At 38.6% G+C, this 15,689-nt stretch overlaps 1 protein-coding gene across 2 annotated transcripts in view; it reads right to left on the bottom strand.

Moving 5' to 3' along the window:
• The window catches only part of DOK5 (docking protein 5), a 175,248-nt gene that overhangs the window by 89,923 nt on the left and 69,636 nt on the right, over positions 1–15,689 (bottom strand). For both annotated transcript variants that reach the window (XM_009437437.4, XM_009437438.5), the window contains exon 2: positions 5,907–6,014. In XM_009437437.4, the coding sequence (XP_009435712.1) occupies positions 5,907–6,014 (108 nt within the window). The remainder of the gene's footprint in view (positions 1–5,906; positions 6,015–15,689) is intronic.

The following is a 15,689-nucleotide window of genomic DNA, read 5'->3' as shown; positions in this document are numbered from 1 at the left end:
AGCCCATAAAGAAACCAAGCTCAGGCCGGGCGTGGTGACTCACACCTGTAATCCCAGCACTTTGGGAGGCCAAGGTGGGTGGATCACTTGAGGTCAGGAGTTCGAGACCAGCCTGGCCAACCTGGTGAAACCCCGTCTCTACTAAAAATACAAAAAATTAGCTGGGCATGGTGGTGGATGCCTGTGATCCCAGCTACTTGGGAGGCTGAAGCAGAAGAATCACTTGGACCCAGGAGACAGAGGTTGCAGTGAGCCGAGATCGCGCCATTGCGCTCCAGCCTGGGCAACAAGAGCAAAACTCCATCTGAAAAAAGGAAAGAAAGAAACCAAGCTCGGGTAGGAAAGAGTTCAGTCAGTTTTGAACGTGTTTCAGGAGTCTTTGGCACTCTGGTACTGACTCATACTTCCTTGACTAGAAAAAAGTACTTAAATTGGAAAAATAGGGTGTTTTGTACTACAGTCAACCTCTTTTATCTGATTTACCTAAGCCTTAGAAATGTGGATATGGAATTACTTATCACCTGGGAAAAACATCATAGTAATAATCCATCATTTAATTTATGGAGATGTGAAGAGTCATGTCCTCTTTGGCATAAGCTTAGGAAACTTCTAGAATATGGCATGGTGGGTAGTTTCTTACATGAGGAGGGGATGACTCCAAAGTAAATATCTGAGTATTGAAAGAGGGGGCTGTGACATTTTATGATTTTGAAAAGACATATTATAGACAGCCGTATCGGAAGAGGAAGTGTTTTAGATGAGGAAGAAACTGTGTAAAAAAAGAATGAATCATTAGTATAGAAAAAGTTATCACACACACACACAGATAAGTTGGATGAAATTCCAGAGAAATAAATTTTAGGACATTAGCTCATTGTGCGGAACCTAGAATCCTATTTTTGCAGAAACCAAGAACAAGGTCTGACATTGAGCTTAGGAGATACAAATGACCTAGTCACTATAAAGGGTAGAATGACAGAACAAATAAGACCAAAGGTGTTTGGGAGAATAAAAATAATAATGGCAATTAATCTCTACAGTTAGAGAGTTGTTCCCTTTTCAAATACATTCACGTTCATTTAATACACACATTAACCCTGATTTAGATAAAGTAGAAACGATCATCCCTAGTTGTTTACTGTTGAAACAACAATAAGTTAACACATGAAAGCAGCAAATCCCAGACTGTGTTCCCTAGAATTAAATTTATTTGTTCCATGGAACACACGATTAAAACAAATAGTTCCATGGCCCAGCTGTTTTGGAAATGCTGAGTCAAAGTCCCTCCAATTTCTTAACTGTAGGACTTTTCAGAGCCCATGAGGGGCTGCAGTGGGTTATGAATCTCAAAGATGGGGCCATAAACGTTGCAGTTACCAATTTCTTTGACCACACAACGTTTAATCATGAAAGGCTCTTTTGACACACTCTTTCATTCACATTTTGGGAAACATTAAACACAGGATCTGCTGGACTTGTCCTTCTGGTCCAAGGTGAACCGAATCCCTGCAGACTCAGCCACATGTGATGATGAGGAAGCAAATTGTGACTTGCCTTGGAGGCCACCTTTCCACAGAAAGAGGATGACTTGTCAGACATATACGGTGGCAAAGCTGGGATTAGAACTCAGGCTACCTAAATCCAGGACCGGCATACTTCTCGCCATACCATTTGTCTTGGTCTCAAAAGCGGTCAATGGTCTTCCTTCCACTCTATTCCCTCTCAAGTGTTACTCATCTTGAAAAGGTAAAACTATGCACAGAAACTTTCATCCCCTTCTAATTAGTATAAGCAACATTATTTCCTGAAATAAAACATGGAACTAGTGTTTAACAAGGTCAGAAACTATATTTAAAGTCACTGGAGTCTTACTATTGTGGGAATTACAGTTAATCAAATTCGCAGCCATCTCTGACAGCTATGGGTGCTTGAGGGGTGCTTCATGGAGGAACTAAGAAATAAAAAATAAATTGTTCTACATGTGCATTATTCATATGTTTATTTTCCAATTTGTGCAGGAGTGTACTTCGAGCTACATTTTCAGTGAGGGGGTACCAAATTTTAAAATTCTACAATCTTTTTCTTGTGTTGAAACTTCTAAAAAGAGTCAGATATGCAAAACTGGCATTTTTTTCTGAATAATATCTTTAAAAATAAAATGGGAGAAGTACTGTGCTCTTATAAATGCTAAGATTTCCTATGGGAGGGATATGTCTGCAACCACCACACCACCTCCGTATTGATCAAATAGCATGATGTACATTTCCTCATTTCTTTTGGAAATGGCTTTATTTATGTTAGAATAAACTCTAAAATTTGGTCACGGTGTGCCACTTATAACCCCAGTATTTTATTATCAAGATTCATAAATTACACAGCATTTAGATGAAAAATGCATATCTCAGAATTACTCCAGCTTTTTATATGCCCCGAGAGATTAATACTAAATGTATCAGATCTAAAAGAGTAGAGGATGAATCAGCTACAGGAATTCATCAAGGGCTTGGAGGCTAAATGTAGATAATTCTTCCATTCTAATGCTTTGAACTTCGGTTAATGATTATTATAGATGAAAGAGAATGTGGCTTACCAATTTCCCCAAAGATTTACATATTAAATTCCAAAGCCAGCAGGTAGAAGTCTGAAATAGAGCAAGTTTGTCCTCAACTTCCCTTTATTCATTTCGCATTCAAGCAAGAGCTTTTTCATCCACTTTGGTTTTATATTTTTCTGTCCTCCTAAAACATCCAAATCCTGGCTTTTTCTGCTTCCATCACTGCCCACCCTATTTTCTCCAAATCAAAGTTTCTTTTTCTGGTTTCAGATGCCTCAAGTACAGATTTCTTCTGGTAAACTAAATAAAAGTATGACACACAGACATCTGTATGTATTCCATTTCCTCTACTGATAATATTTCTTGCTTTTCAGCCAATACTTTTAAAAGTGTTCACTATGTGTTAGATTCTGGTAACTAATAGTGAATCATGTCTCCCATCCCCAAAAAATCCCTGTCTTTGTAGACCGTATTTTATGCGGGGAAGAGGGGAAGACAATAGGAAACAACCAAGCAAGTGTGTTATGTTCTGGTGCCTCCTGAGAAGAGCAATAAGAGGGATGTGGAAGGCAGTGAGTAGGTGGGTTCTATTTCCAACAAGGGAGTCAAGAAATGGCCTCTCTTAGAGGAGCAATTTGAGCAACGCACTGAACAAAGTAAGGGAGCGAGCTCTGTGGGTACCTGGGGGAGAGCATTCCAGGAAAAGGGAAGAGCAGGTATAAAGGGCAGGAGGTGCTTGGCATCTTCCAAGGAAAGAGAGGAGCCCAGGGCACCTGGAGCAGAGGAAGGTGGGATTAAGGAAACTCAGAGATGAGGTTAAAAGGGCAGCAAGAAATCAAATCACATGATCGCATTGACCAGGGACCCTCATCCCTGGGCAGCAGATGGGTACTGGACCATTACTGGTCTACAGCCTATTAGGAACCCGGCTACACTGCAGAAGGTGAGCAAGCATTCCTGCCTGAGCTCCACCTCCTGATTCTCATAGGAGTGTAAAATCTATTGTGAACTGTGCATGCTAGGGATCTAGGTTGCCTGCTCCTTATGAGAATCTAATGCCTAATCATTTGAAGTGGAACAGTTTCATCCTGAAACCAATCCCGCCCCCAACCCCGTCTGTGGAAAAATTGTCTTCCCTGATACCTGTCCCGGTGCCAAAAAGGTTGGGGACCACTGGCATAGACCATTATCAGGCCTTGGCTGAGGGTGTTGCAGCAAAGAATATCGTGATGTGATATAAGTGTTTCGAACAGACTCTAGAAGCCCAAGAATTTGGCAGCCCACTGCCTAGGACCCCAGTAGCAGCAGTAGAGACTGTGAGCTGTGTTCAGAGTCTCCATACATTTTGAGCATACAGCCAACACCATTTGCCGATGGATGCAATTTGAGGAATTCCTATAATGTATTCCTCACTTATCTTCTTTCTTCTCTTAGGTATGTATAGGTCTACCTGTAACATAGCCTATTTCTTATTTTTTCTACATTCAGAAAGGTTGGCATATGGAATTGTGAAGAATCGGATGTTTGGATTGTGAAGAACCAGACATATTTGGAACTCTACCAAGACAAAAAAGGACCAAAAGGCCACACACAATGACCAGACGGTACAGAGCCTCAGGGTGAATTGCAAAGTTACAGACCGGCTAAGGTTCTCAAGAGAAGACCTGATGTGTAACTATACTTTCTGGCCACCTAAAGCTCTGTCGGTGTCTAGATGATAAGCCAAACATCTTCCTAGGTATTTTGATTCTCTTTTAAGAAAAGGCTGTTCGAGCAAAAATAAAGCAAGTCATCCTTATAGCATTGCTCGCCATCTTGTTATAAGGGAAAATACTGGATACATGAGGGATAACTGGGCCATAATACATCTGGTTCAAAATGACTGGATACAAATAGTTTACAGTGTTATAAAAGTGGAGAGTTTGGCTCAAGATTATTTGCAGGGTTCAGAGTTATGCTATCACTGGCTTCATGGATCACTGTGCCTAAATAATACATTTGCAATTCAACAACTCCTCCCTGAGAACAAAAAAGATATATATTTGAACAGTGTCATTTCATATTTGGCATATGACAGATAAATGATAGAGGAAATCTGGACTCAAAAAGGTATAAGTGGGTTCTCCTTTGGAGAGAAGAAAGGCTGGGAGTGGGAGAAGCCTTGGAATGTGGAACTGCTTCATGGGGTGACAGGGAAATGAAATGCATGGAAGACGCCACCCTTGACTCCCTTCTCTACCTGTCCCAAAAGCTTGTTTTGTGCTTATTTTTCCCTTATGTACACACAGGTGTGCCTATAAAGTATAACATAGTCCTTATTTCTCTAATTTGAGAAGAAATGCAGCTTCCCCTATTGTTTTCATCATCATATAAACCAAAGTGTCATCATAGACCCTTTATAAGGTGTCGAAAAGTCACTACTTTTGGAGAATTTGCACAAAAGGAAAAGCTGTTCACTTCCGCCACCTAGCCAAGTTTCTGTTCTAATAGATCAACTGGTTTCGCATAAAATTTTAAATGGCAAAGAAGCCTGGCCCCAGTAAATTCTCACCAAATGAGGCTTAAAGAATCTTCAAGTTGGAAAGCCAAAATTAAAATGTTCTATCATAAAAATAAGCATAGTTCCTTCATAGACAAAAGAGTAGTATTTTCTCCATATGAAAATAACCAGAGCCTCGGAGGAGTGTTAACCATGTGCTTCCACACGTTTTCATGAAAAAAGAAAATACATAGGCTGCGTGTTAACAAGGACCACGGAAATATACTGCCATGTAGAGGGAAATATTTAGCTAATTTGTGAATCCACGTGGTAAGTAAATCTTGTACTTACCTTAATGAGTTGTAACACACAATGACTATTTTTATTGAGAAAATCTCACTACAACTAAGAAAATTTAGTCATCAAACTTAAAGAAACCAACAAATGGGTAGAACTTCCTCTTCGTCCACTGTTACCTGTTTTCTGCTTCTTCCCCTCCCTTCTCTCCCCACATTCCCCAAGCATTGAGCGAGTGTCTTTCTGCATCAGGCAGTGTCTGAGACACAATGAGATCCAGTCCTCATCCTCTCGGGGCTTCAGTGTAGGGAGTACAACAACATGATAAGTCCCATAGCAGAGACTGGAAAACAACAAGAACAGCTACAGCAAATAGCAGGAAACCAGAAAAGTGACTTTACATTAGTCAATTACTTGAAACAATTAACAAGCAGATGTTACTTTAGGGGTGTTTTGTCCTTGGAAAAGATATTGCTTGTACCTTTGTTAAATAATTTAGGCAAGTTTTCAGAGTCAGTAATTCCAGTTGCCTCCCTGTAAATAGATTACTGGAAAGCTACAGCAATTGAGTCTTACCTTATGATAACACCTGAAATATGCAGCACGTTCATCAGAAAATTTCTCCAGTCTTTTTGGACCTTTGCTTGAAGCTTTCTTGAATACTAACCAGCATCGTTGATAAATCTGGAAGGAAATACAAAGACTGAGCTCAGCATCTCCCCTGACTGACATTTGCATTTAAATGTTTTCTTTTTGATGTTTTCACCTGTGAAATATTTGCAAGCCAGAAATGTGATGTTGCTTTGCGAAAATAAAGTTTTAAAAATCAAAATTATTTCCACAACGGGCATATTATGTGTCATTCAGACAATTACTGGAATCAAAAGAAAATAAGTATTTGAAGATAAATTTCTTCATGCTTTGATAGCAATATCACTAGGTATATTTCAGAAAAAAGTCCCAGAGATAAAAATCCCAAATGTACAAATAAAATAGGCATTCAAGGAACATGCTAGAATTTCAAGCACAATTAAATCTGAAAACCATGGGCTTGGCCTATGCTAAAGATCTCATTGCCCATCCTAGAATCCGGCAGCTCATGGTTGTCATGTGATATTCCTCATGATGGATGGTGAAGAGTTGGACCAGACACTAAACTAACTAGCTCATAATTGGCTGATTAACACCAATCAGATTCTTGCTTAGGATATTCAACCCAGAGACTTGAAGATTACTGCCAGAGGTGCAGACCAAATTGAAAGGTCAATGCTGGTAGGTTTAAACAGAAGTTGTTGGCCATGTTGAATCACTTGCAGGAGAGTTAAGCTGTGGAACCTGCTACAGGGAACTAGATCATTTCTACTCTAGGTAAAAAAGACATTTTAGTTCTTCACCATCTTTCAATTCCTAATATTGAGATCTAGCCTTTCCTCTGGGTTTCTTGGAAATCATCTATATCCCCAGGAACCCATCACCATCAACATCACTGCAACTTTTAATTAAGCTAGCTTGAATGGGGGTCTGATTCTAGCAACCAAAACTATCCTGAAGAAAATAACTAGTAAAAGGTACACTAGCACATTAAAATATTAATAATGCCAGAGAGAGAAAATGCAAAGAGCTAATGAGCATATGAAAAACAATATTCTCCAAAAGCAAAATAAAATGAGACATTTTTAAACCTAAAAATTACTAAGTATAATTTTTTTTTTTTTTTTTTGAGACAGAGTCTTGCTCTGTCGCCCAGGCTGGAGTGAGGTGGTGCGATCTCCGCTCACTGCAACCTCCGCCTCCTGGGTTCAAGCGATTCTCCTGCCTCAGACTCCTGAGTAGCTGGAATTACAGGCAAGCACAAGTAGGCCCAGCTAATTTTTGTATTTTTTTAGTAGAGACCGGGTTTCACCATGTTGGTCAGGCTGGACTCAAACTCCTCACCTCATCATCCACCCGCCTCGGCCTCCCAAAGTGCTGGGCTTACAGACGTGAGCCACCGCGCCCAGCAAATGAGCATAATTTAATAATAATAGTTACTGATGGCAAATGTCTGAGTGGCACTATTACACTCGACTGGTCATCTTTAAAGGTCGCTTGACAACAAATAACCTAAAAAGAATAGAAATCAGGCCGGGCACGGTGGCTCACGCCTGTAATCCCAGCACTTTGGGAGGCCAAGGCCGGCGGATCACAAGGTCAGGAGATCGAGACCATCCTGGTTAACATGGTGAAACCCCGCCTGTACTAAACATAACAAAAAAGTTAGCCGGGCGTGGTGGCGGGCACCTGCCGTCCCAGCTACTTGGGAGGCTAAGGCAGGAGAATGGCGTGAACCCGGGAGGCGGAGCTTGCAGTGAGCCGAGATGGCGCCACTGCACTCCAGCCTGGGCGACAGAGCGAGAGTCCGTCTCAAAAAGAAAAAGAATAGAAATCTATCCTTAGGAAAAAACCCAAAACAAAATGAATTCCATATTCAAGTGCAGACGGGTGGCTGCTCTTCAGTCATGATTATCCTCGATCCTTAAATTACCTCCAATTACCATATATATGTGGTTTTGTATATTTGACCCATAAATAAATTTTATGTACTACAAAGTTTAAGAACCTCTGAGCTAATAAGAAGAAACAAAACAAAGTCTACATAAAATATTTGGTCCTTCAAAACATAGTCAACTTAAAAACCTCTTATAATTCTATCAGTACCTGGCAGATGGGTGAGGAATTCAAGTTAACTACTACTTGTCTGCAATGTTTATATATTCCATTTTTCTCTTCTGTCTCAGAAACTTGAACATAAATTAACTGCTTTGTTCAGGGTGAAAAAACGAAATCCACTCTACTCCGAAGTTTAGTTCTAAATAAAGAAGCTAAGATATGTGTCTGATCCCACCGAATGTACAATAAAATGTTAGCAGCATTATTTACAATAAAAAAGTCAGGGATTACTCAAATTTCAACAATAAGGAGTGACAAAGTAAATTATACTACTTCTATAATATATAATGTAATATATCTACTTATCTATAGAGCAACATTAGTAGCTATATAAAGTAAATGGTACACATATAGTAAACATGTAGTACATATTAGGATACATATAGAATATATCTATAATAAATGTTATACATCTGTAAGATAACATAGGTAATTATTTTATAAAAAATAGTAATATAGATAGTGTACATAATATTTATATAGTAAATTATACTACATCTATAATACATATATTATCTGTCTGCAGGATAACATAGTTGGTTCATTTGAAACAAGTTTCAGAAGGAATTTCCAAGGACATAGAAAAGTGTTCATAATATGTTATTGTGGGGAGGGGTGAAGCAGAATATAAATTTTCATTTAGGTCATGATCTCCACTATACTAAAAATGCATTGGAAAAAGACAAAAAAAATGTTAGCAACGTTTTCTCTGGATCGTGAGAATAGATTTTGGGTTTTGTTTGTTAGTTTTTGTTTTGTTTAATAAAAGTTAATACTGTATGGCTGGGCGAGGTGGTTCATGCCTGTAATCCCAGCACTTTGGGAGGCCAAGATGGATGAATCATTTGAGGCCAGGAGTTTGAGACCAGTCTGGCCAATATGACAAAACCCCATCTCTACTAAAAATATAAAAATTAGCTGGGAGTGGTGGCACATGCCTGTAGTCCCAGCTACTCTGGAGGCTGAGGCACGTGAATTGCTTCAACCCAGGAGGCAGAGGCTGCAGTAAGCCGAGAACATGTCACTGAACTCCAGCCTGGGCAGCAGAGAGAGACTACCAAAAAAACAAAACAAAACAAAAAACCTGTAAATTAAATGAAAGAGGATTCTGTTATTTTTTAAATACCCAGAGATATTAGTATAATTAGTCAATTCTATTGGTTTTCATCCTGCACAGTTATTAAATCCATCAAGCAATATAAAAACGCAGATACAAAGGTGGAAAAGCAATTCAGTGGAAGAAAAGCAAACTTTTCAGTGTACAGTACTGAGGCAATTGGACATCCATGGAGGGGGGTGGAAAAATCGTCGACTTAAACATTAAAACACTCACCTTATATAAAAATAGCTTAAAATAGACCTAAATATTAAATAAAATGATAAAACTTAAATATCAAATAAAACGATAAAAAGAAAATGCATGAGATCACAGTCTGGAGAGAGTTCTTAGACCTGTTATCAAAGGCACAATCCACAGAGCGAAAATTTGAAAAACTGGACCTCATCAAAATGAAAACTTCCGTTATGTGAAAAACTCTGTGAAGAGGATGAAAAGACAAGTGAGAGACTGGAAGAAAAGATGTGTAAACCACATATCTGACAAAGAACTGGTATCTAGAATAGGTAAAGAACCCTCAAATCACAACAGTAAAACAAACAAATAATCTAATGACAAAATGGGCAAAAGTCATGAACAGACATCTCACCGGAGAGGGTGCGCAGATGTTCGAGAAGCACATGAAAACATGTTCAATATCACTGCCTCTGAGGGAAGGGCAAATTAAAACCACAATGGCTACCAATACACACCTATCAGATTGGCTGAAATAATAATAATACCACCACCACCAAATGCAGACAAGGATGTGGAAAAATTGGATGACTCATACATAGTTGGTGGGAATGCAACATGGTACAGCCACTCTGAAAAACAGTGGTAGTTTCTTAAAAAATGAAACCAGCATCATACAACCAGCAGTTTCATTCTTAGGAATTTATGACACAGAAATGAAAACTTTTATCCCCACATGAAAAAAAAATCTGTATATGAATATTTATAGCTTTATTCAAAATAGCCGAAACCTGGAAGCCTCATAATGTGGAAATCCTTCTGTGGGTGAATGATTAAACAAACTGTGGTACATCCTCCATACAATGGAATACTACTTAGCAATAAAAAGAAATTAACTATTAATATCTGCAACAACTTGGATAAATCTCTATAAGAATTATACTGAGTGAAAAAAACAGCCAAATCTAAAATGTTACATACTACATGATTGCATTTGTATAGCATTCTTGATGTGACAAAATTATAGAAACAGAAAACAGATTAACGATGGTCCGAAGTTAGGAATGTGGTGGTGGAGGAGAGAGGGAGCCCAGGGATGTGGATTTGGCTGTAACAGGTTAACATCAGGGATCCTTGTGGCAATGGAACTGTTCTGTAGCTTGACTACATCAATATCAATGTCAATATCTTTGTTATGATATCATACTGTAGTTTTGGAAGACTTTACTACCAGAGAAACTGAGTAGAGGGTATAGGATCTTTTTGTAATATTTCTTACAATTGAATGTGAATTTACAATTATCTTGAAATAGAATGTTTAATTAAATTTTTAAAAAGACAGTAAGATGTACAGATATTAAAGCAAGATCTTAAAATTACAGCCTAATCTAACATATGTCATCTACATTCTTCTCCAGTCCTTTTTTTTTTTTTTTTTTTTTTGCCATCCAATCACAGTCTAATTAACGACCAGACTGAGTAACTTTAAGAAGGCAAGTTACAAGAGCCATTGGTAAGAGTTCAAGCACAAAATCTTTTTCAGGTGGAGATTCAGCCATGAAAATGAACATTCTCAGTACTATGGTTGTCAAGGAGAGTCCTATCAACATCTTGCTTATGTCTGAATAACAGATGAGACGATTGGCTCCCTTGAAATATTTCCACCACCTGAGAACTGTAATTACAGTGGGAATGAACATCACTCTGCTTCTTCAAATAAAGGATGTGAAAAATAAGTTTCTTGCTGTCATTCTACTATTGGCAACCTCTTGCTTTTGTACATGCCCCAAGAATGTGTTCAGAAACTGAACATGCTAAAGGTATGCAAAAATCATGCCCACTGCAAGAATAAATATCTTCACCAAGAAAGATATTTTACATTTCCTAACTATCCCTCAGTTTTCAGACCCAAACTTCAATGACAGCATTTCTAAAATTTTTTAAAATGTGTTCATTTTCTTCACAGTTTTTGCCTGGCTTATGTCCAAAAGCTGCTGAATGCAAGTTAAAGGTTCTTCAATTTCAGCATGCCTAATGATTTCCATTTTTGACCCATCGGTATTAAATCTAGGGGACTTTTTTCTCATTTCTTATTTTTCTTTTGATTTATTAAGTAGTAAGGACAAATGAAAATACATTGGTTCATTAGAAGATAAGGAAAACTCAAATTTGGTTTATGAACAGGCAGTCTGTGATGTCAAACTATAACATACAAACACATGGTACAAAAGCAGACAGTACCAAAGTTGAGAACAATGTGTGCAATCAAGATCTTTCCTTTATTGTCATATATCGTACCTCAGTGATTCTCACTGTTTGGTCCAGCATCACTCAGGATAATTGTTAAATATGCAGATTCCTAGAGACTAGCCGAGGTCTACTGAGTCAAAACCTCTTCAGTTGGGACCAGACAAATTTGCTCTTTACCATGTTTTCAGGTATTTTATCTGTAATTGGCAAGTCAATCCCATAAATATTTATAAAGTACTTTCAGACGACGCTGTGTCTCCCTCTTGGGGCTGCCGACAAAGACTTCTAAAAGTGCTTCCCGATGCGGGCATCTGAGATGGGTGGCTTGCAAAAGGTGGCACATGGTGGCCTTTGAAACAGAGCGGCATGAGCTGCCATCTTGAGTTTGAGAGAGAAAGTGAAGGAGAAATGTAACCCGTTAAACTAAACTCCCAATTTCAACTGCCAGCACACTGTCCTAAGAACACGAGAAGAGCCACCAATATCCAGAGGACTAAAAGCTTATCCTAAACATCTCAGTATTGTTTAGCAAAAATAAAACAGGAAGACTTACTAAATATGATAGCATGTGGGAACTACTTGGGTTAACACTGGCATTGTTTCAAAGAATGACAGTTTGAAAATAATCCCATTCGCTTAATAGTTTAGGGCAGTTTTTAAAAATTAATTCATTCAACTGTCTTTATATTTTATATAAAAAAATCTACTTGTCATCTATAGTATTGTTTAGTTAACATTTTTCTTTAAATTGACTTTTTAAACTAACATTTTTATTTAAAAGAGAAATCTTTTATTCGAACTATAATAGTTTCACTGGCTATAAATAGTAGTTAATCCTGGCTGGGTGCAGTGGCTCATGCCTGTAGTTCCAGCACATTGGGAGGCCCAGGTGGGTGAGTTGCTTGAGTCCAGGAGTTCAAGACCAGCCTGGGCAACATGGTGAAATCCTATCTCTATAAAAAAAAAAATACAAAAATTAGGTGTGGTAGTGCATGCCTGTAGTCCCAGCTGCTTGGGAAGCGGAGGTAGGACGATCATCTGAGCCCAGGGAAGTGGAGGCTGCAGTGAGTCACGATTGTGCCACTGTACTCCAGCTTCATGACAGAGTGTCAATAAATAAATAAATAAATAAATAAAAGATAGGTAATCCTAATGTAAATACACTGTATGAGAATTCAATGATAGTATAACTTCCATGTTGAAATAGCTCACCTCCTATACATCATGTTTCTCAATTTTACCACAGTTGACATTTTGGGCCAGAAAATTCTTTCTAGTCGGGGGTTATCCTGTGCATGGTAGGATATTTAGTAGCACCTCTGGCCTCCACCTACTAAATGCCAGTAGCAGATTCTCCCACCTCCACTGAAAACCAAAATTGTCTCTAGACATTGTCAAACATCCTCTGGGGGGCAAAATGAGGACCACTGCCACAGCTGAATGCATGCTGATCTGAAATTGTATATTTGAAAAATATGTGTCTTTGTGAATATCTTCAAAGCCCCTGATTTGAACAAGTCAATCCCCACAGGCCACTGTCAAAGCTTAAGCAGATAAGCACATCACACAGTTCTAATAAGCTGGGTGGAAAGACAGCAGATTTAGTAGTTACGTGAAAATCTCATTCAGCATGTACTTTGTTGTTGGTGGTGGTGATTTTATTATACCTAATTTTCAGCCTTAAATTGTCACCAATCCGTGAATAATTTCTTCTGTTTTTCCTTTGTCTTTTCTTCCTTTAAAATTTGATACCCTTAATAATTGCTTAGCCCTGGTTTAAAATCTCTAACATTTTTTATTGGCTTCTTTTCCTAGCAAAGAATATTCTGGTAAGTTCACCAAAATTTCCAGTTCTAAGAAGCAGCTGAAACAATTAAGAATTTGCTTAGAATTCCTAATTTTACTATAATAGTAAGCCTTCACAATGTCTTAAACAGAGTAACAATTATACTTCTAAAGGATTCAAGGACAGTTATGAAGAAAAGAGCAAATTTTGGTCACAAAATTCCTGTTGAAAGGAAATAGTACACTGCCTGGGGCTGTTTAGGCCTTTATAATCTACCATAGGAGTTGGCAAACTTTCTGTAATGAGCCAAAGAGTAAATGTTTTAACCTTTGAGAGCCCCCAGGTCGCTATTGCAACTACTCAACTCAGCAAATATAGCATGAAAGCAGCCACAGAATATATGTAAATGAATGGGTGTGGATACCTTCCAATAAAACTTTATTTACAAAGCCAAGCAGTGGGCCAGATTTGGCCTGTGGACCATAATTTGCCAACCTCTGGTCTACGGTAGTATTTCTCAACTCTTTAAGCTCAGATCTCATAGAAATCTGTTTGACAAGTCTCTCCAGGGAGAAATGGAAGTAATTATGCCTTCTGTGGAATCCCTATACATTCCACATCTCCCCATAAGCCAAGATTCTACTCCAATAAAATTCTATTAAAATGTTGACTTGAGGCTTTTTCAACCCCCTCCACCAAATGTCTGGTCTCCCTGTCCACCATTGGGGAATCACTGTTCTACAATTAAGGTGGATGCCATCCTGAAGAGCACTTTCTCATGCAGATCCATTACCATCCCCATCTCTTGCACTGGGCTGCAGTTAGGTTTCTATAGTTATTCTGTGAAGTTAAGGTACAATTTAACTAAGTAGGTGAAAATTGTTTTCCATTTTGCCAGCATTCCCTTTCTGTAATCACATTGACTTTCTCTTCTCAGAGCATTCTCTCCAAACTCTAAAGATATATATCAATGAGAACACTTGGACACAAGGTGGGGAACATCACACACTGGGGCCTGCTGTGGGGTCAGGGGAGGGGGGAGGGATAGCATTAGGAGATATACCTAATGTAAATGACGAGTTAATGGGTGCAGCACACCAACATGGCACATGTATACATATGTAACAAATCTGCACGTTGTGCACATGTACCCTAGTACTTAAAGTATAATAATAAAAAAAAGATATATATCCTCACAGTGCTGACTGAATTAGCCTCAGTTCTCATGTGCTACTCCTATTGGCACCTACTTTCCAAAGCAAATCAAATATTTTTCTCAAGCAGGATGTTAACATTAATGCCTAGCATTGGCTGAACTCTTTTTCTGCGTACTGTGGAATGCTGAGCCTTTTATATGCATTATTTCAATTAGTCATCCCAACATTCCTGTTTGGCAGATTCTATTATTATTCCTATTTCACAGATGAGCAAATTTTGTTTTTAGTGAGGTTAAGCATCTTACTCAAGGTCAAAAACTAGGAGAAATATGCCAGGATTCTAACTTTTGTTTGCCTGAATCTGGAAAATAAGCTCTTAACCACTACTCCAGGAATTTTTTCAGAAAAGTTGGACTCTTAGGGATGCATAAACTCAGGCTGATGGTCGATCCATCTGTAAGAAGTTTATTTTCATGCTTATCATAATCCAAAAAGAGACACTTAGTTGTAGCCATATGCTGTTTCATCTGGACGACTACTTTATAGATAATCTATTTCAGTGTGACATTTGCGTTTGTGATTTTAAGTTCACTCACTGGCACTAAGTGTTCACCCACAGTGACAGTTTTGAAGGGAGTTTTTCTGAAACTGGGTTCTTAAGACACTAATCCAGGACTCCATGTATCCTAGCAATCTGCAAGAAGTATTTGCTTTGAAAAGAACTCCATATTATCTCTCCTTCAGTGATAGCATAGTCAGTGTCTTTGACAGAAGTTCAGGAAGCCAAGCTAAGTATTTTTCTAACTACATTAGAATTAGATGTTATCTCATACAACTTCTCAACTCTTCTTGGACTTCCTTGCTTCTCTAACTCTCAGCCTTTTGCTCTTCCTTTGCCATGGTGGTGGTAAACTAGTGTTCAGGCTAAATGACTCCCTGCTGGCCTGGACAGTCCACTATCTAGGGCTGACCAGTCACTTCTCCATGAATGCCCAACCCTCCAATTTGGCTGACGCTATCCCCTTAGAGTCTCAGTGTCCTCTGTCACTTTCAGGCTTTTCAATAGCCACAGAAAATGGTGTGGGTTGACATAATCTGGAAGTCAAGGGTGGAGATGTTAACCAAGGAGAACCAGGAGATAGGAGTTTGCCCCACAGGTAATGCCC

The sequence above is a fragment of the Pan troglodytes genome, chromosome 21, assembly GCF_028858775.2.
Source record: "Pan troglodytes isolate AG18354 chromosome 21, NHGRI_mPanTro3-v2.0_pri, whole genome shotgun sequence".
Classification (NCBI taxonomy): domain Eukaryota; kingdom Metazoa; phylum Chordata; class Mammalia; order Primates; family Hominidae; genus Pan; species Pan troglodytes.
The sequence above is the reverse complement of the archived record's forward strand: the minus strand, read 5'-3'. Positions and strand labels throughout refer to the sequence as shown.